At 41.1% G+C, this 22,400-nt stretch overlaps 1 protein-coding gene across 2 annotated transcripts in view; it reads left to right on the forward strand.

Annotated features, from left to right (window-relative positions):
* baiap2b (BAR/IMD domain containing adaptor protein 2b) overlaps positions 1–22,400 on the forward strand; it is a 144,267-nt gene that overhangs the window by 95,594 nt on the left and 26,273 nt on the right. For both annotated transcript variants that reach the window (XM_045723386.2, XM_082977483.1), the window contains exon 7: positions 20,798–20,950. In XM_045723386.2, the coding sequence (XP_045579342.1) occupies positions 20,798–20,950 (153 nt within the window). The remainder of the gene's footprint in view (positions 1–20,797; positions 20,951–22,400) is intronic.

Consider the following 22,400-nt stretch of genomic DNA (forward strand, 5'->3'; position numbering starts at 1 on the left):
ATTTATTCATCTTATACACATTTTACAGACACAGTCTATTTTACAATAGTTACTTTTTGTTTGTTTTTAGTCCTTCCTCTATTTCTGATGTCCATCCAGTTTGATTTCTATTTGTAACTGTGCTATTTCACAAAAGTTCTGAACCTATATACATTTTACAGACCCCGTATGTTTTAAATTGTTTATCTTGTTATTAGTCCCACCCTTCAGCTCCATTCAACCCCTCCCATCTATCTCTCAACATCATCCATTTCGGATTTCTATTTGCCATATATTTTTCAACTGTGCTGTGATGCTTCATAAAAATATTGAACCTTTCTATTCTCATAGCTTCTACAGATTGTAAATTAAAAATAAATGTTTTTGCTAAAATAATTATTATATTATTGATTGATTGACTATGGCTTTTCAAATCACCCAGTATTGCTATCTGCAGCATTAGTTCTAGGCAAATGTTGCAATTCTTCAGCCATTCCTGGACCTGTGACCAAAAACGAGCTACATATGGACAATACCAAAATAAATGATCTAATGACTCTGCCTCCGCACAGCAGAATCTGCAGAGCTGGGAAGATTGTATCCCCCATATATATAACATTCTATTAGTTGCAAGAATTTTGTATAGTAATTTAAATTGAAAAATTCGACGTTTTGAATCCGGCATTGTTTTGCGTATCAATTCAAATGAAATTGGTATATGTTTTTATTTATCACACTTTTCTTTAACCATTTATGTTCTTTAATACAGGGCCGACATACAAGTTCCTTACTTTTTTCCCCTTCTACTTGCCTCTTCCATTTTTGTGGTAATGCTGCAATTAATTGGTTGTAATTTTGGGTAGAGCAGACATTTCCATATGTCTGTTTTAGCTGCATGTGTGACATCACTCCACCAGCCCTATTTATAACATTATTCACTAAAATTAGACTTTTTTTAAACATGTCTTCAAAAAATACATTTTTTAAAATCAATTACTATATTTGAATTTAACCACAATATTTGTTGTATTATTTGTTCTGTCTTTTCAGGTGGATTAAACTGAAATTGCAAACAACTTTCTAAGGCTTGTTTAAAAAATATAGATATTTTGGAGATTATTTCCTTTTCAAACAACCGAAAGTGGGCAGGTGTAATCTGAATAAAGGGAAAAAGGCCCTTCTTGAACATAGGATGAGACATTCGTACCAATTTACTAGAAAACCAGTTTGGATTTAAGTATAACTTTGGTATGACTAATGCCTTTAGTGAGAGGTCTAATGCTTTAATATTTAATAATTTCTGCCCTCCGAATTCATATTCGTTATATAAATAGGCCCTTTTAATTTTATCTGGCTTGCCAGATATAATTTAAAAAGCAGGTCACTCAGTGTAGGCAAAACCATAAGCAAATAGGTAAACTGTGATATGACTAAAGAGTTAATCAGGGTGATTTTTCCACAAATAGACAGGTATTTTCCTTTCCATGGTAGCAAGATCTTATCTATTTTTGCTAACTTTCTATAAAAATGTATTGGAGTGAGATCATTTCTTTCTTTTGGGATTTGTATACTGAGTATGTCCACATCTCCGTCAGACCATTTAATTGGTAAACTACATGGTAATGTAAAATGTGCATGTTTTTTTGTGATCCAATACACTTATCATAATGATAATGATAATGATCCAATACACTTAATGATCCAGAGAGGATAGCAAAAGTATCTCGATCCTCTATGAGGCTGTGGAGAGACTCTAATTGTGGTTTTAAAAGAAAACATGAATCATCGGCGTACAATGACACCTCAGTTTTTAAGCCACGGATTTCTAATCCCTTAATATTATTGTTTGATCTAATCTTAACAGCTAACATTTCGATGGCAATAATAAATAAATATGCCGATAGTGGACAACCTTGTTTTACTCCTCTAGATAGTTTATACTTTCTGAGATGTAGCCATTATTTACTATTTTACACCTAGGGTTACTATACATAACTTTAACCCATTTTATAAGAGTTTCCCCAAAATTGAAATATTCTAGGCATTTACATATAAACTCCAGTCGTACTTTATCAAAAGCCTTTTCAAAATCAGCTATGAAAACCAGGCCTGGTGTCCCCGATATTTCATAGTAAGTGTACATTTTTTAAATGGACTGGATCTTTATATATACCATTTGGGTCCTGTTTCAGTAATAATGATATCAGACCTTGTTGCGTGTCTGATAATCTACCATTTATATAGGAGTGGTTAAAACATGTTAATAATGGTCCTTTGAGTATATCAAAAAAGTTTGTATACTTCCACTGGTATGCCATCCAGCCCTGGAGTTTTCCCATCCTTAAAGGCCCCAATTGCAACAAGCAGTTCCTCCTCTGTCTTTCTGTACAGATGTTAATTTTACATTATTATTAGGAAAAAAATCCATACAATTAGTTTCAGTTAGTGGAGATGGAGGAGCCTGAAAAGAAACATATTCTTAAAGTACTTTAAGCATTTTGGTCCGTTCATTCTGAGAGCCGTGACACACATCTTGATCAAAATTACTGTTAATTAAAACCATCACCCCTTTTGAATTTCTTTGCCCATGGGAGAAATATATTTCGCCCCCCCCCCCAGTTCTTTTTCCACAAAACTTCATCTAAAATTGTTGAATGGGTTTCCTGTAAACAATAGATATTATATTCCTTATCTTTTAACCAGGTAAATACTGATCGTCTTTTCATATTATCTGCTAAGCCATTACAGTTGTAACTGGCTATACTTATTTCACCACTTACCATAATGAGACACAACTTTAAATTCTATTTATGAAAATATGTTTGCAAACGTACCATTAAAAAGTAACATGATGATTGAGTGTCTATATAGCTGTACCATGATATTTGCATTGCTACATGTAACGGCTCGGTAGTCGGGTAGGAGGAATGAGGCGCAGGAAGCAGCGAACACAGGGAGTGGTGTTTTTAATCACACAGGATAAACAAAAGTTCCCAACCATAGGGAATAAAATGCATAATAGACGACCAGGTAAAGCCGACGAACAACACTTCGTCAAAGAACACAAATTAATCCCGCACAAACAACAGACGGGCCAGCTGAACTAAATACCCCCTCTAATAGCTAATTGGCCACAGGTGCCCAAAACCAAAAAAGGGAAAACCAAAAAGGGATCGGTAGTAGCTAATAGGCCGGTGACGACGACCGCCGAGCGCCACCTGAGCAGGAGGGGGCCCCACCTTCGGTGGGAATCGTGACACTACAAAGTAAACCTCCAATTGGTCACTACCATTCCACCCACTAAAAGCCTTCCTCATCCCTAGTTGGGTTGTCATCCCAATGCCCGGCAGACCACCCCCAACCCCCCGGATCCCATAGCCCTGAACAGACTGGGATCCATTCTTCGAAAAGAGCACACAGTGCCATTTACCAAATTGAAGTAAATCAATTGCCAAATGCATTTCCATCGCCCTCACCTCGATTTGTATTATATATAGCTGTGGATCATCCTCTATTGTCCCTAACATCATTTACTCCTTCGCAACAGTTGTGGGATACACACATACACCCACACACACTCAACCCTTTCCCCCCACACAACCATAAGCTCACATTCTCAACAGTTGCACCATCCCAGAGCCCAACTCAAGAAAGGTCTTGATTTACAAATGCATTTACAGTTGCAGCTGCATTAGAAGGCCTGCAAGACTGCGCAAAAAATGGGCAGAAATTGAGAGATTTAATTAACCATTGTCACATCCTTGATGATGGAGGTAAAATGTACACCTTTTCCCTGAAACACCCACAATACGGTCACCTGTATTGACCATATTCCCAAGCATCTCCATGCAGTCAGACTTTTGATTTTGTGCCACCAGGGTCACAATAATATACCCCCTCTCTGAATGTCTGAGTGTGACCCCCTCCCCATGGGTTACTGCAGCTAGTGTTGCCAGCTCTGCCACTGCCTGGGTGGGGGGCACCCCACCGGAATCCCCACCAGCTAGGTACAAGGTCATCAAGGTTCTCATTAGCAGCTTTGAGAATTTCCTTGTGTAGTATGCTCTCCCTGTAGGGGGCTTTGGCTTTGTAGGACCAACCCTGCCAAGCGGGCTCAGAATCTTTAGGGGGCAGTGCTGCTCTTGTTCTCTGACCGCATTTTGGCTGCATAGAGACCGCTTACAGCAGGCACATAAAACAGTTAGGGACTTCTCCTTAGTATCTGGGTCATTCAGGAGGGTGTCTAGGGTATAGGGTTGTTGACCGTACCATTAAATTAGGATCATAAATAAATAATAAGATATAATTTATTTAAAAAATGTAGTTCCCCATGATAGGACAATAAATAAATTAAATGTATAATTTATTTTAAAACTGTTCCACCATGATAGGACAATAAATAAATAAGACGTATAATTCATTATAAAAGTATATCCATCATCTGAACAACATTGAAAGCCCTCTCATACCCCGACTCACTGTGTCACGCCCTGACCTGAGAGAGCCATTTTTCTCTGTTTGGTTAGGTCAGGGTGTGACATGGGGTGGGCATTCTATGTGTTGTATGTCTATGTTGTTTTTTTCTTTGATTGGCTGAGTATGGTTTCCAATCAGAGGCAGCTGTCATTCGTTGTCTCTGACTGGGAATCATACTTAGGCAGCCCTTTTTCCCACAGTCAGTTGTGGGATCTTGTCATTGTGTTGCATGTGTTTGCACGCCTAGCTTTTCATTCGTTATATTGTTTATTGTTTTTGCTGGTTCACATTGAAAATAAAATATGATGAACCCAACTCACGCTGCGCCTTGGTCTACCCTTAACAACGAACGTCACACACAGCAATACATTGGTTCTGGGATATGCAACCATTTCATTACTCACTCACTCAACTTTCCCAAACATAACAAATAAAATAAAAAGATAAACACACACCCACTATCCACACATACTGTGCCTTCTGTTTACTTAGTTTTTATCTTCACCATGTTGAATTAGTGCTTGTGTGTAAAAGGTAATTAGTTGTCTGTGCAGGTACGTTTTTTAACTACCCCCCCGCCCCCTATTATTATTATTATTATTATTATTAAGAATAATACATTGAAAATAAGGGTATTATTATTAAGAATAATACCCATAACAATAACACAATATTTTAGTTATCAGTGTTTATTATGATTTTAGTGGCAAAGCAGAATAAAAAAATCTAAATATGAGGTAAACTCCCAGCAGAGCCCCAAGTCCAGTGGGTATATCCTCTGGTGTGTTCATGTTAATGTGTTGATGTTCTCCGTATCCATAGCCAGAATGATTTTGCAGTGCATGGTGATCAAACAGGTTTTCTGTTATATTCAGGGAGGGTTAAGTCTGTGAATACAAAAAATAGTAATTATACAGATGATTAACAAAACATGCATGCGAAAGAACCTTGGTATTTGTGGTGAATGTGAATGAAAAAAACAGTTTTGATAATGGTTTTCATACACATACCTTGTGATCTGCATAACATACCAATACCAACTGACATACCTTTGAATGCCTCCTCGTCTGTATACCTGCAGACACAGACACAAAAGTGAGCAGTTCAGTCATCAGCACACAATACAGCTAGTCTTCAACATATTCTTATAGCCTATATATTCTTACCTCTTTGTTGAGTGATATCCACTGAAATGTGTCCATTTTCTGTTTTAGAAAGATTGGCACAAATATGAAAAGATAGATGGTATCATCATAAAACAATATACATTTAGATCATACAAGGGACAAACCTTAACTTAAATTGAGGAGATCTTTACATGTTTCAGTTAAGTGCCTACTCCAGCTCTCCTTTCAAATCAAAACGTTTCAGTTGGGCTGTTAGGTTCCTGCAAGAACCCCCACCAACTAAGGAGGTTCCTTGATGAACCCCACCTTCTATGGGGTTCTTGGAATAACCTATTGGGGGACATTTTCAGTGCCAAGAACCCTAAAGTTATTTGAAGAACTTTGAGGATCTTAGAAAAACTCTTGTTGAACCACACATTTTTTGAATGTATGGTCATACATTTGGTGGGAGGTTAGGAAGTGCAGCACAGTTTCTACCTCATTTTGTGGGTGGTGTGCACATAGCCTGTCTGCTCTTGAGAGCCAGGTCTGCCTTCGACGGACTTTCTCAATAGCAAGGCTATGCTCACTGAGTCTGTACATAGTCAAAGATTTCCTTAATTTTGGGTCATTCACAGTGGTCAGGTATTCTGCCACTGTGTACTCACTGTTTAGGGCCAAATAGCATTCTAGTTTGCTCTGTTTTTTTGTAAAACCTTTCCAATGTGTCAAGTAATTATCTTTGTGTTTTCGCATGATTTGGTTGGGTCTAATTGTGTTGTTGCCCTGGGGCTCTATGGGGTCTGTTTATGTTTATGAACAAAGCCCAAGGACCAGCTTGCTTAGGGGGCTCTTCTCCGGGTTAATTTCTCTGTAGGTGATGGCTTTTTATGGAAGGTTTAGTCTCTCTCTGTCTCTCTGTCTCTTTCTCTCTCTCTCTCTCTCTCTGCCTCTCTCTTCTTCTTTTGCTCTCTCTTGCTGCCTTAGGCTCTGGTTACTGTGAGGAGGAACGATCAGAGAATGTCTCAGTTTCTAAATAGTAGAAACAAACCACATCAGCCCATGTTTCATCCCTACAGCCTCTGGGGGATTTACAATGTGAGCTGAGTGGTAAAGCCAATCAAACAGCTCATTAGCAAGTTATAATACAACTCTGTGAGAGTGAAACTGCACGTGGTACTGCCGTGTGAAAACAAGAGAGATTGAATTGACTCATGCCACACGAACACAAGTACACACACACACACACACACACACACACACACACACACACACACACACACACACACACACACACACCACACACACACACAGTTCAGTTCCCTCTGCATTGGAAACGTTAGCTTGATGGCGTCAGAGCTGATGGGATGGTAGTGCGTCAGAGAGAAACACAGAGGCAGTGTGTGTGTTGACTACTGAGGGCCCCAGTCCCTCAGGCTGATGTTGGGAGAATGAGAGAGATGCTATGGTGCCACTGCTGACTCAGTCTCAGACAGACAGAGCAGAACGTTAGAGAGAGAAAGATCGAGAGAGGGAGGGAAGGAAAATGAGAAAGAGTGAGGGGGGTCTGGGTTTGTTCTGTTCTACTGCAGTTCTGTTATTTTCTTCAATTATTCAAACCAGTCTCTCCCTTCCTCTTTCCCCCAACTCTCTCTTTCTCTCTCCTGCTCTCACCCTCTCTACACCCCTCTTTCTCTCTCTCATTCCCCCTTTTATTTCTATCCCTCCCTGTTCCTCCCTGTTCCACTGTGTGATCTCTTTTCTGAATGACCCATTTCTTGTTGTCATGTTAATAAGTCAGTTGGATGTAAATTCTTAAAGTGTTTTGTAGGGAGGAACTCCACAACATCAGAGGAAGCTGTGCTCTGACAGTCTGACAAAAGATCAAGCTTAGTCCTCGGCTTGACATAAATAAAAGATGATTCTAGGAATCAAGTTCCATTTGAGTCAATATTAAACTAATCTCTTTGTACTGCAGGTATCAAAGAACTGACTGGTTAATAATCTAGCTTTAAAAGTTTACCTTCATGGAATCTGACATTTCCGTTGACATACATTACTATGGAGCCATTTGTATCTCGTAATCCATTTAGCTGAGGTTTGACATTTCCTTTTTCAGATCGCTCTTCTCTCTCTCCATTGTTAGACTAAAGCCTGTATCAAGGGGCATAATATAAAATATATTGTTTTATATTCCAAATCCTTCATTCCCCAGACATGTGACTCGTGATCGAGTCGTGTTATATTCCTTCCATATGACCCTTTGTTCTTAGCCCCCTGAAACCCCTCGAGTTTAGCGCCCTTTCGCTTCCTGTTGAACCTGCTTTCTGTCAACACAAACCAGGAGTCCCATGCTCCACCACCACCACCACTGTTAAGGCTTCTGGGTCGACTACAGTTAGACTCAGGGACAAAGACAGAACGTATAGGAACCTTCAATGTTTTTCTCCTCGTTTTGTTAAGGACAAGAGGTAAGACACAAGGTATTAAGGAAATACAATTGAGAGTCACCCCCAGGCTGTGTGTGTATGTGGGGCATGGCCTGTTTGATTGACAGCTGAGAAAGTGCGTGAGAGGACCATTAGATTTTACTGTACAGAGAGAGAGATCACAACATGGAGACCCCCACCAAATGCTAAATGCATTAATAGTACTTTAATTATTCAGATAAAATTATATTACATGACATTTAAGCCGTACTTGGCAGATAAAAGCTGAAATACTGCTATCCTAAACTGAACAGCGAGTAGAGAACATGTACTTTAATGTACTGTCGGACTATATCAAGCATCTAATGTACTATTCCGGATATTTTTTTTGTCTTTTTATATAAGCTGTACTGGGGGTATGTAGTTGGTGACATAATAATGTGCAGGTGCTCAACATGCACTAGGCTGTAGGCTCTTGATGCTTGTGAGAGAAAAATTACGTATTTACCTGATTTGTTTGATATTTAACACTTAACAAATAGTAACATATTTCTGTTTTACTAATGCTGTGTTTTTATGGTGTCCACTTTAGCTCCCTGCAGCTAATCTGGGCATATGATCAATAATGGGTTTTAGTAGGGATAGTTTAGGAGTAGAACAATCCCTCATTGTCTCAAAATCATCCTTGCATCTGGGAGACTAAGCCGGGTGGGGGTTAAAATAACCCCCCCGTGCAGACAATGACAGGATGAACCCAGAGTGGCTTATGATGCCCCATTCTGCATGGGAGGGGTGGAACCAGCCATGACTAAGCATTTTTATATCTACTATAAAGAACTCTGCATTTCTGTAAAGATTAAGCCTCGGCAACACATTTTAGAGTGAGGGGTCAACAGCTTCATTATTGCAATAATTAATCAATATTAAATAAAGATGATTGCTTGAAGAAATGACAAAGTCTCTCTCAGTATGAATTTCCACAACATGCTACAGGTATTCGTACGGTATGTTCTCGGCAGAAATAGTTTGCCTGATAACAATATCGGACGAAAATGCTGTGATAGAAGTAACATGTCATGTCTATCGTGTCTTTTGGTTGGATCTTGCAGAGCTTGTCAAAAATAGTAATATAAATAGTAATATAGTATAATACAGTATAGCATAAATAAAGTAGTAAATACTTTATATACACCTATACATATATACCTTTGGAAAGTATTCAGACCCCTTGAGTTTTTCCACATTTTGTTACGTTACAGCCTTATTCTAAAATGGATTAAATACATTTGTTTCATCAGCAATCTACACACAATACCCCAAAATGACAAACTGAAAACATGTTTTCAGTAAAAAATCGTATATACCTTATTTACATACATGTAAGTATTCAGACCCTTTGCTATGAGACTCAAAATTGAGCTCAGGTGCATCCTGTTTCCATTGATCATCCTTGAGATGTTTCTACTTGATTGGCGTCCTTCTGTGGTAAATTAAATATATTGGACATGATTTGGAAAGGCACAGACCTGTCTATATAGGGTGACCAGGCCGTGGCTCAGGTGGTTGATGTCCTCAATGATCTTTTTGGCCTTCCTACAGCACCCGATGACACAGGAAGGCCAAAAACATCATCAAGGATATCAACCACCCGAGCCACGGCCTGTTCACCCCGGTATCATCCAGAAGGCGAGGTCAGTACAGGTGCATCAAAGCTGGGACCGAGAGACTGAAAAACAACTTCTCTCTCAAGGACATCAGACTGTTAAATAGCCATCACTAGCCAGCTACCACGCAGTTACTCAACCCTGACCCTTAGAGGCTGCTGCCCTATAGACATGGAATCACTGGTCACTTTAATAATGGAACACTAGTCACTTTAATAATGTTTACATACTGCTTTACTCATTTCATATGTACTGTATATACTGTATTCTATTCTACTGTATTTTAGTCAATACCACTCCGACATTGCTCGTCCTAATATTTCTATATTTCTTAATTCCATTATTTCACTTTTAGATTTGTGTATATTGTTGTGAATTGTTAGATATTACTGCACTGTTGGAGCTAGGAACACAAGCATTTCGCTACACCTGCAATAACATCTGATAAAAATGTGTATGTGACCAATAAAGTTAGATTTGATTTAAAAATTTGATTTGAAATTTGATTTGATTTTTACAGTGCATGTCAGAGCAAAAACCAATCTATGAGGTCAAAGGAGTCCGTAGAGCTCCGAGAAAGGATTGTGTCGAGGCACAGATCTGAGGAAGGGTACCAAAACATTTATGCAGCATTGATGGTCCCCAAGAATGCAGTGGCCTCCATCATTTTTAAATGGAAGAAGTTTGGAACTACCAAGACTCTTCCTAGAGCTGGCCGCCCAGCCAAACTGACCAATCGGGGGAGAAGGTCACTCTGACAGAGCTCCAGAGTTCCTCTTTGGAGATGGGAGAACCTTAGAAGGAAAACAATCTCTATAGCATTCCACCAATCAGGCCTTTATGGTAGAGGGGTCAGACGGAATCCACTCCTCAGTAAAAGGCACATGACAGCTCGCTTGGAGTTTGCCAAAAGACACCTAAAGGACTCTCAGACCGTAAGAAACAAGATTCTCTGGTCTGATGAAACCAAGATTGAACTCTTTGGCCTGAATGCCAAACATCACGTCTGGAGGAAAACTGGCACCATCCCTATGGTGAAGCATGGTGGTGGCAGCATCATGCTGTGGGGATGTTTTTCAGCAGCAAAGATTGGGAGACTAGTCAGGATCAAGGGAAAGATGAACGGAGAAAAGTACAGTGAGATCCTTGATGAAAACCTGCTCCAGAGCGCTCAGGACCTCAGACTGGGGGCGAAAATTCACCTTCCAACAGGACAACGACCCGAAGCACACTCCCAACAAGACAACGTAGGAGTGGCTTCGGGACATGTCTCTGAATGTACTTGAGTGGCTCAGCCAGAGCCCGGACTTGAACCCGATCGAACATCTCTGGAGACCTGAAAATAGCTGTGCAGCGACGCTCTCCATCAAACCTGACAGAGCTTGGGTGGATCTGCAGAGAAGAATGGGAGAAACTCCCCAAATACAGGTGTGCCAAGCTTACGTAGCGTCATACCCAAGAAGACTAGAGGCTATAATCACTGCCAAAGGTGCTTCAACAAAGTACTGAGTAAAGGGTCTGAATACTTATGTAAATGTATTATTTCAGTTAAATTTGCTAACATTTCTAAAAACCTGTTTTTGCTTTGTCATTCTGGGGTGTTTTGTGTAGATTTATGACAAAATTTCAGCAATTTTGGAATAAGGCTTTAATGTAAGAAAATGTGGAAAAAGTCAATGGGTCTAAATACTTTCTGAATGCACTGTATACCTATTTTTTTCTACCTCCCCTACATCCTCTCCCCATCCCCTACTTTCTCAGTAGTTTATGTTCGATAAAGCCCATACACATCCATGTTATCTCTATCTATTCTCAACCTCAACTTCTTTCTCTCTATCTCAATTTCTCTATCTAGCTCTCTGTGTCCCCATCTCTCTCTCTCTCTCTCTCTCTATCTCAATTTCTCTATCTAGCTCTCTGTGTCCCCATCTCTCTCTCTCTCTCTCTCTCTCTCTCTCTCTCCTCTCTCTCTCTCTCTCTCTCTCTCTCTCTCTCTCTCTCTCTCGCTGCTGTCTGAAGCACCCTAAGCCTTTGGCACCACACCGCGATAATAATAATCTGTGTGCTTTATCATGCTATCATTCCCCTCTCTCTCCGTGATACATATAACATCCCACCATCCACCCCCCATCTTCTCCTGCAGTTTTTCATCTCGGTTTATTTATTTTTTTGTATTCCGCCTATTTTTGTGTCCATATCATTTGTCCTGGGATACCTGTGCTAAAGTCTATTTAAGTCACCAGTCATAGCAGGGCAGCTATATATGGAGGCATCAGAAAATGCCTGATCCTTCCCTGTCGAATTTCTGTTCTTTTTCACAGCGTGTGTGGGTACCAGGTACAGGTAGTCCTTCTCTTTGATAGATGTGGGTGTGATATCTGTGGTGTAACTGACTCAGTAGCTCCTCCCTGTGGCTGATGCACAGATGTGTTTCCCAGATGGTGTTTTCATCGACGACACAGCGTACATACTGTACACTGTACATCACACATCAGAAACGTGTGACAGATGAGAGAGAACGAGAGAGAGATGCTTGTTGCAACAGGAGAGAACATAATTGTTTTAATGCATGTTACAGTAAATAACATAGGCAGCTCGTGAGTTTGGGAAGCTTGCAATTTAGCCTACCATTTCTACCGATCTGCATGACAGTTATAATGATTTTTTTGTTTCTCAAAATCGTAATTTTTCCTTTAATTAATTAGGTAAGTCAGTTAAGAACAAATTCTTATTTACAATGACGGCCTACCCCGGCCAAACCCAAATGACGCTGGGCCAATTGTGCACCACCCTATGGGACTCCCAATCACGGCTGGTTGTGATACAGCCTGGAATTAAACCAGGGTCTGTAGTGACGCGTCTAGCACTGAGATGCAGTGCCTTAGACCACTGTGCCACTCGGCATCCCAAATTGTCACGTGGTTAATCATAAAAATCGAATTCAACTAAGGCGAGAGCACCAGCCTCTGCCATATGGACACATTGATATACTGTGGTCCAATGGCAGCTAAAGAAATGACCACATAGAACTCAGAGAGGTAGCTGTAGGCCTATAACTTCCATTTTCAACTAAGTAAAATACATAGGCCTAAAGCCGACAAATATGATGAAAATTCTGGTTCTTGCAATCACATTCGTCTCTCTACTCTGCCTACCTTTGACTTGAGATATTGCTGTTGAAGTGCAACATTGTATCAAATCATAAAATGGGTCCGGCCAGAAGCTGTCGCTAGCGAACTTGCAACATAGTAACAACTAGCCTACTCTAGGCCCTCAGAGTTTCCGCACCAGTTAACTCGGTACAGGCAGCTATTTTTTATGAAGTTTCCACTGGATATTTTGGGATCATCAGATCATGATATTTAGATTTTTCACACAGAGGCTTGGTGATTATGGAGGCCAGAAGCGTTGGAAAGATTTTTAAAATACTGAGGAACTATCATGGATGTTAAAAAAACAGACTTTGTTTACAATATGTGAGGTGAAGAAAAAATGAATGAGAGGCTCAGCTTATTAGTGTTGGACTTGTTGAGTTAACACAATCAGAAATCAGACATTGCCAAATCGGCACTCTCCTACATTTGCACGCAGCAGGCCAGATAAATAACTGCAATTACTACATGCATTAACTTCTATGGGCTATGTTGGACGCTAGCGTCCCACCTGCGGGACACACTATTCAACAGCCAGTGAAATAGCATGGCGTGAAATTATAAACAGCAAAAATCTCATAATTTCATTTTCTCAAACAATCAACTATTTTACACCATTTTAAAGATAAACTTGTCATTAATCTAACCACATCGTCCAATTTCAAAAAGGCTTTACAGCGAAAGCATAAAAGTAGATTATGTTAGGACATAAACTTCACAAGAAAAACCACACAGCCATTTTGCAAGCAAGGACATGCATCACAAAAACCAAAAATACAGCTAAAATATTCACTAACCTTTGATGATCTTCATCGGATGGCACTCGTAGGACTTCATGTTACACAATACATGTATGTTTTGCTCGATAAAGTTCATATTTATATCCAAAAACCCCATTTTACATTGGCGCGTGATGTTCAGAAAATGTATTCCCACCAAAACTCCCGGTGAATGAGCACATCAATTTACAAAAAATGTACAACAGTTATTGAAAGAATTATAGATATACTTCTCCTTAATGCAACCGCTGTGTCAGATTTTAAAATAGCTTTATGGAGAAAGCACATTTTTCAATATTCTGAGTACATAGCTCAGCCATCAAAGCAAGCTATACAGATACCTGCCAAGTTCTGGGGTCAACTAAACTCAGATTTAGTATTATAAATATTCTCTTACCTTTGCTGATCTTCGTCAGAATGCACTCCCAGGGCTCCAACTTCCACAAGAAATGTTATTTTTGTTCGAAATACTCCATATTTATGTCCAAATACCTCCATTTTGTTCGTACAAAATGAACGAACAGGCGACAAACTTAAGTCTGCACTATCCAAAGGCATAACGTGCGAGCGTAAATCCAGACACGAAAAGTCAAATAGTTCCATTACCGTTCGTAGAAACATGTCAAACGTTGTTTACAATCAATCCTTAGGGTCTTTTTAACCTAAAACGTCGATAATATTCCAACCAGACAATAGCGTATTCATTACAGAGGAAAAAGAAGGAGCGGCGCCCCAAACGTGCCCGCGCAGTAAACAACTCACTGGTCCCAGGCAGTCCACTCATTGACTGAGCTCCTATTTTCTGCCCAGTAACAGGAGAAGGATGAAACACGTTTCTAAAGGCTGTTGACAGCCAATGGAAGCCTTAGGAAGTGCAGCGTGACCCCACAGACACTGTAGTTTCGATAGGGATTCAAAAGAAAAACTACAATTCTCAGATTTCCCACTTCCTGGTTGGATTTTTCTCAGGTTTTTGCATGCCATATGAGTTCTGTTATACTCACAGACATCATTCAAACAGTTCTAGAAACGTCAGAGTGTTTTCTATCCAAATCTACTAATAATATGCAAATATTTGACTCTGGGCCCGAGTATTAGGCAGTTTACTCTGGGTACGCTTTTCATCCTAAAATGAAAATACTGCCCCCTATACCTTAAAAAGTTTTAACAGAAATGTATGTAACCAAATGACATGGATTAAAGGTAAAATTTCTAGGCCTACTGGTGACATATGTAATGGGGAATTGATAAAAAATAAAAGGGAAAACAATTTACAGAATGAAACGATGATTACGCAAGAATTGTCGGGAGCCAGTTGAGTTCATTCTGGTGAGCTGAGTGCATGCATTCTGGAGCGAGACAGGCCATGCCTTCGCCACACACCCCTTCCTATCTTCTTGTTGCAACATTTGAAATTATACTCAAGACACATTATCTTAACACACATTTTAGATGCTTTTCACTGACAGCCACAACTCAATCAGCTAGACCTATTCCCACGAGCACTACCCAAAATGTGGGCTTCCCAAATAGGCATAGGCTTACACACTTGTGATTTGAAACAATCCACAGCTACTGTATGCTTTTAAGAGGCTAATGATCCTCTGTGGCTAAGTCATGCTCTCTGGTGAAGTATTTTGAATGTTTTTATTTAGACAGGGGTAATTATATCATTTGGGCAAAACATTGATTTACTTTAGGGGAAGCCAGCAATCTAACACCCGCCAACTTTCCTTTCCAATTCGCGAGAGACTGAAACCAGAGATCTGTATACAGTATAATGACGAGATAGTCACATCTCTAACCTAACAATGGGTGTCATTGTCCCAAATGTGGGAATGCAGGTGACAAACTTAAGTCTGCATATTATGCCCATAGAAACACATTGGACTTATTCTAGACAGATTTTGGCGAGAGTGAGCTCTCTCACTTTGCCTCTTCCTTTCTGAACATAGGCAGCTCGTGAGTTTGGGCTCTCAAGTGGCGCAGCTGTCTAAGCCACTGCATCTCAGTGCTAGAGGTGTCCCTACTGACACCCTGGTTTGAATCCAGGCTGTATCACAACCGGCCGTGTTTGAAAGTCCAATAGGGCGGTGCACAATTGGCCCAGTGTTGTCCGGGTTTGGCCGGTGTAGGCCATCATTGTAAATAAGAATTTGTTCTTTTTTATTTTTTATTTTGTAAGTCGCTCTGGATAAGAGCGTCTGCTAAATGACTTAAATGTAATGTAAATTCTTAGCTGACTTGTCTAGTTAAATAAAGGTTAAATAAATAAATAAAATACAATGACAGCCTACCAAAAGGCAAAAGGCCTCCTGCGGGGACGGGGGCTGGGATTAAAAATGTAATAGAAATAGAGGACAAAACACACATGACGACAAGAGCTACACCACAACACTACATAAAGAGAGACCTAAGACAACAACACAACATGCCAGCAGCACAACATGGTAGCAGCACAAAACCTTGTGCAAACATTATTGGGCACAGACAACAGCACAAGAAGGTAGAGACAACAATATATCATGCGAATCCACAACTGTCAGTAAGAGTGTCCATGATTGAGTCTTTGAATGAAGAGATGGAGATGACTCCAGTTTGAGTGTTTTTGCAGCTCATTCCAGTCGCTAGCTGCAGCAAACTGAAAAGAGGAGTGACCCAGGGATGTGTGTGCTTTGGGGACCTTTAACAGAATGTGACTGGCAGAACGGGTGTTGTATGTGGAGGATGAGGGCTGCGGTAGGTATCTCAGATACGGGGGTGTGAGGCCTAAGGAGAGAGTGAGGAAGATCATCAGGCAATTATTGTGTATTTCATCTTTCTTAGAACAGAAGATGTGTTACTGAGAGTCTTAGCTTTCAGGAATGGGATCATAATTGCTAATAGCCCAAACTGTTCCAAGGCTGGAGCCAAATTCATAGCAAAAAATATCACAATTGCATTCAATTCCTTTCCCCCAGTCATTCTGTGCTATTTTGTCAAAGTCCCTTCTAATGAGTCTTGTGTAACTTGTAAATGTTGTAGAGGGGAATAGAAGGCACATATATGTTCCTGAGAGTCTTAACTTTCATTTGGGGGTCATAATAGCTAATGGCCCAAACCGTTCACATGCTAGAGCCAAATTCACAGGAAGAAAACAAATTCAACGTGCCACACTGGCTTTAGAAACCGCTGGGTGCAGAATAAAAACCGCCTGCCCGCCCGTTCCGAGGCATCTGCATGGTCCTAAAGCACATCAGCGCATGTTTTTCTTTCAGCCTGCAATTTCACAATTCTTCGACCATCAAAAGGTTAGGGGCTGGGCCAAAGGCATTTGGGGATGCAGTTCCTGAAACTTACCCCTAACGACGCAGATGGAAAGAACCCCATTTAATTGAAAAGAACATTATCCTCTTTGTCGTTCCGTCAACCTGCTGCACTGAAAGCTAATTAAACTCCTCAAGTGTTTTTCCTTTCTCTGTAATCAGTCTACATACACACACAGATGAGAGAGAATAAAGGAACGGCTGGGCGTCTGTGTGTTTGTCACCTCTTCTTAATCATCTCTGAGTCATTAGGCTCGTTAAAGAAAGCGGAGGCCACAGTCACACTGTGTAGTCATGTCATCGCTGATGGTTCAACTATGGTGAGGAGGGAGGGAGGCATCCTATTGTGTAACAATGTGGGAGGGAGGCATCCTATTGTGTAACAATGTGGGAGGGAGGCATCCTATTGTGTAACAATGTGGGAGGGAGGCATCCTATTGTGTAACAATGTGGGAGGGAGGCATCCTATTGTGTAACAATGTAGGAGGGAGGCATCCTATTGTGTAACAATGTGGGAGGGAGGCATCCTATTGTGTTACAATGTGGGAGGGAGGCATCCTATTGTGTAACAATGTGGGAGGGAGGCATCCTATTGTGTAACAATGTGGGAGGGAGGCATCCTATTGTGTAACAATGTAGGAGGGAGGCATCCTATTGTGTAACAATGTAGGAGGGAGGCATCCTATTGTGTAACAATGTGGGAGGGAGGCATCCTATTGTGTTACAATGTGGGAGGGAGGCATCCTATTGTGTAACAATGTGGGAGGGAGGCATCCTATTGTGTAACAATGTGGGAGGGAGGCATCCTATTGTGTAACATTCTCAGAGAAGAAACACTTTGAAGTGGATAGTATCTTCATACAGGTATCATACAGCATCTCTGACTGTGCTTCATCATGGGCGGAGGGAGACAGGGAGGGACAGAGAGATGAAAGCGAAACAGAAAGCTCCAGGGTAGCAGTGTGGGGAGTGGTAAATGGGAAGCTGTGAATTTTCAGTAAACACCTGCTCACATTGCCTTAATGAGTTCTGTAATGGGGCTGACATTTCTATCTACGACCCCTGAGTGTATGTGTGCACATTTGTGCGTATATGGTACGCATGTGTTTATGTGTGGGCATGTTTGTGTCTCCCTGATGTGAACTTAGAGGATCAAGCCTCACAAGTGTTTTTGTGGAAGATTTTAGTCAAGTATTCAACAAGGTTTTTGTTGTTATGCCTTTGTCTGGTTGTTGATGACTTCTGGATAACGTTTTCAGGACGAGTCTCATTGTACCTCTATGGTAACAAAGGATGATCTCAATTTGTTCTTGTCTTAGGCTGGGCTCTGTGTCATTAACATCATTAGTGACTAATGCTACATTATAAACTAGGTGGTTCGAGCCCTGAATGCTGATTGGCTGAAAGTCGTGGTATATCAAATCATATACCACGGGTATAACAAAACATTTATTTTTACTGATCCAATTACGTTGGGAACCAGTTTATAATAGCAAGAAGGCACCTCTAGGGTTTGTGATATATTGCCAATATACCACGGCTAAGGGCTGTATCCAGGCACTCCACGTTGCGTCATGGTAAGAACAGCCCTTATCCGTGTTATATAGGCCATATACCACACCCCCTCAGGCCTTATTGCTTTAATGACTCTGCTTGTATTAGCCATTTTGTTCTAATCAGGCAGGGAATTTGTGCTCCATTGTGTACCACTAGGGAATTAGTGCTCCATTGTGTACCACTAGGGAATTAGTGCTCCATTGTGTACCACTAGGGAATTAGTGCTCCATTGTGTACCACTAGGGAATTAGTACTCCATTATGTACCACTAGGGAATTAGTGCTCCATTGTGTACCACTAGGGAATTAGTACTCCATTATGTACCACTAGGGAATTAGTGCTCCATTGTGTACCACTAGGGAATTAGTGCTCCATTATGTACCACTAGGGAATTAGTGCTCCATTGTGTACCACTAGGGAATTAGTACTCCATTATGTACCACTAGGGAATTAGTGCTCCATTGTGTACCACTGGGGAATTAGTGCTCCATTGTGTACCATTCATTGTTTAGCAGTGAATCAGAATATATAGAATGTTTACGTGCTATTCTATGTCAATATTGTCCCCACTGGTTTAGCTGCTGACACCTTATTCTAGGTCCACACAAGTTGACTCGTACTGTACATTTAGTTAGCTAAATTAACCTCTTACATCTAGGTGTTCCGCTAGCGGAACCCCGTTCCGCCAGCGGAACCCCTAGCCAACAGCCAATGGGATCGCATGGCGCGAAATACAAAAACAACTAAAATACCACAATTACATTTTCTCAAACATACGACTATTTTACACCATTTGAAAGATAAACCTCTCCTGAATCCAACCACGTTGTCCGATTTCAAAAAGGCTTTACAGCAAAAGCAAAACATTAGATTATGTTAGGAGAGTACATAGACCAAAATAACCACACAGCCATTGTCCAAGCAAGCATATTTGACAATAAAACCCAAAACACAGCTAAATGAAGCACTAACCTTTGATGATCTTCATCAGATGACACTCCTAGGACATTATGTTATACAATACATGTATGTTTTGTTCAATCAAGTTCATATTTATATCCAAAAACAGCTTTTTACATTGGCGCGTGATGTTCAGAAAATGTATTCCCACCAAAAACTTCCGGTGAATTTACAAAAATACTCATCATAAACGTTGACAAAATACATAACAATTATTTTAAGAATTATAGATACAGAACTCCTTTATGCAATCGCTGTGTCAGATTTTAAAATAGCTTTTCGGTGAAAGCACATTTTGCAATATTCTGAGTACATAGCTCGCCATCACGGCGAGCTATTCAGACACCCGCCAAGTTCGGGGCAACCTAAACTCAGAATTAGTATTAGAAATATTGTATTACCTTTGCTGATCTTCGTCAGAATGCACTCCCAGGACTGCTACTTCCACAAGAAATGTTGTTTTTGTTTGAAATAATCCATAGTTATATCCAAATACCTCCGTTTTGTTCGTGCGTTCAGGTCACTATCCAAAGGGTAACGCGCGAGCGCAATTCGAGACACAAAAAGTCAAAATGTTCCATCACCGTTCTTAGAAGCATGTCAAACGCTGTTTAAAATCAATTTGTATGGTATTTTTAATGTAAAATTGCGATAATATTCCAACTGGACAATAGTGTATTCATTCAAGGAGGAAAATAAAAAACAGTGCGCTCGCGGGAACGCGCATATCCAATCTCTTTGTCCTCAGGCAGACCACTCAATAACTGAGCTCCTATACTCTGCCCAGAGACAGGAGATTGCTCAATCCACTTTCTGAAGGCTTTAGACAGCCAATGGAAGCCTTAGAAAGTGCAACGTAACAGCACAGATACTGTAGTTTCGAAAGGGACTAGAAAGAAGAACTACATTTCTCAGATCCTACACTTCCTGGATGACTTTTTCTCAGGTTTTTGCCTGACATATGAGTTCTGTTATACTCACAGACACCATTCAAACAGTTTTCTATCCAAATCTACTAATAATATGCATATTCTCGTTTCTGGGCAAGAGTAGTAACCAGTTTAAATAGGGTACGTTTTTTCATCCGGCCGTGAAAATACTGCCCCCTATCCATATCAGGTTAAATCTATCAACTGCTTGAATCCGTTTAGGTGGGAAGATTCAAGCAGACACAAATGTTGCTCCTAAGTACATGCTGTGTCTAGGAAATAAGACAATACTAACCTTAACCATTGAGACATAAACACATGCACACACATACACACATACACAAAACTGACCTTAGATCAGTGTCAAGATTCTAGACCTAGGGGCAACTTCATGATACGCTATCCTTATGGCTTCTGCTCATCCCGTTCCCCTGCTCCTCCCTCCCTCTCTCTCTCCTCAGTATGTTGAGACCATCAGCAGCAAGCAGAGTGACCTGGACCAGTACACAGCAGAGGGCTACAAGAATGCACTGTCAGAGGAGAGGAGGAGGTACTGTTTCCTGGTGGATAGACAGTGTGCCGTGGCCAAGAACAACAGCTCCTACCACAGCAAAGTGAGCAAAGTCTGACTTTTCCCTTTTCATCTACATGTCAACAGTTTCTGTCCCTAGGGTTGGAAACTCTCCTGGTTAAGATCAGAAGGGAATAGGCAGGGAGGAAATCAGAATTTCTGGAAAAACTTTTGAGAAAGTTACTGACATTTTTCCACCCTACACTATCTAGAAGGTTCTATCTAGAGTGAGCAGTGAGATGAGAGAGGTGGAGAGGTGGAGGAAGAGAAGAAAGGAGAGGAGGGGAAGGGGGAGTGAAGGGAGCTGAGACACTGAGCAGTGGAAGGTGGAGGAGAGCAGGAGAAGTGAGGAGGAGAGGAGGGGAAGGGGGGTGAGAGAATGCTGAAAGACTGAGCAGTGTAAAGCGAGAGGAGGAGGGGATAGGAAGGGAAGGGGTGGGCAGAGTGTCCCACTTCCACAAGTACATTGTAGTCCAGACGTGAATCACCAGGGGGAGAATGTGTGGGGGCTGACTGTCTATAGACAATACTGATGTGCTGACAGAGAAAGAGAGAGCGAGAGAGGAATAGAGAGAAAACAGAGAGAGAGAGAGGAAGAGAGAGTTTGAGATCAAGGGAAAGAGGAAGAGACCGGAGAGAGAAAGAAAGGAGGAGGAGAGAGAATTAGTTTAGAAGCGATTTCGAAAATATGGAGAACGAGAGATTGTATATGAAAAGAAGTTGTAGGGAGACAAAGACAGAACGATTGAGGGCGTATTGTGTGAGTCACAAAGGAGGAGTGGGTGAGAGAGGACCCACTCTTCAGACAGGTTCTCTCTCTCTCTCTCTCTCTCTCTCTCTCTCTCTCTCTCTCTCTCTCTCTCTCTCTCTCTCTCTCTCTCTCTCTCTCTCTCTCTCTCTCTCTCTCTCTCTCTCTCTCTCTCTCTCTCAGCCATAATGAAGGTGACAGAGTAGGAGCAGGGGAACCGAAACGAGCAGGTTGAATAAGTGTATTGAGATGAAAGATGAAGAGGCAGACCATCTGCCAGTGGAGTTTGTATCATCTCTCTGGCAAGGTGCTCCACAGGCCACACTCCCACGCACACAACACACGGTACATTACCTAGCTGATACTGCCAACTGGGAGCTTAGTCACCTTCTGGCACCGCTACCCGGTCCACCAACAGAGAGAGACCAAGGAGGAGCACTCTGACTGGTACACAGAATGCGATAAGGAAGACAACATGGGTAGACATATTTATGTACGCCATGGACAGAGACAAATAGTGACAAAGATTGAAGGATATTTTTTTTAATTTAACCTTTATTTAACTAGGCAAGTCAGTTAAGTCAGTGTCATGACGTTGCCCTCTTCGGACACAGCGAGCACCATCCCCCTCCCTCTGCACCAGCCCTTTTCTATGCACCATCCCCCTACCTCTGACTCCCACACCCAGGCTGCTGTGGTCAGAAGAGGTCGTAAATTCCTATGAGGAGACCCTCTCCTCATGGCC

The sequence above is a fragment of the Salmo salar genome, chromosome 01 (genome assembly GCF_965601325.2).
Source record: "Salmo salar chromosome 01, fSalSal1, whole genome shotgun sequence".
NCBI lineage: Eukaryota > Metazoa > Chordata > Actinopteri > Salmoniformes > Salmonidae > Salmo > Salmo salar.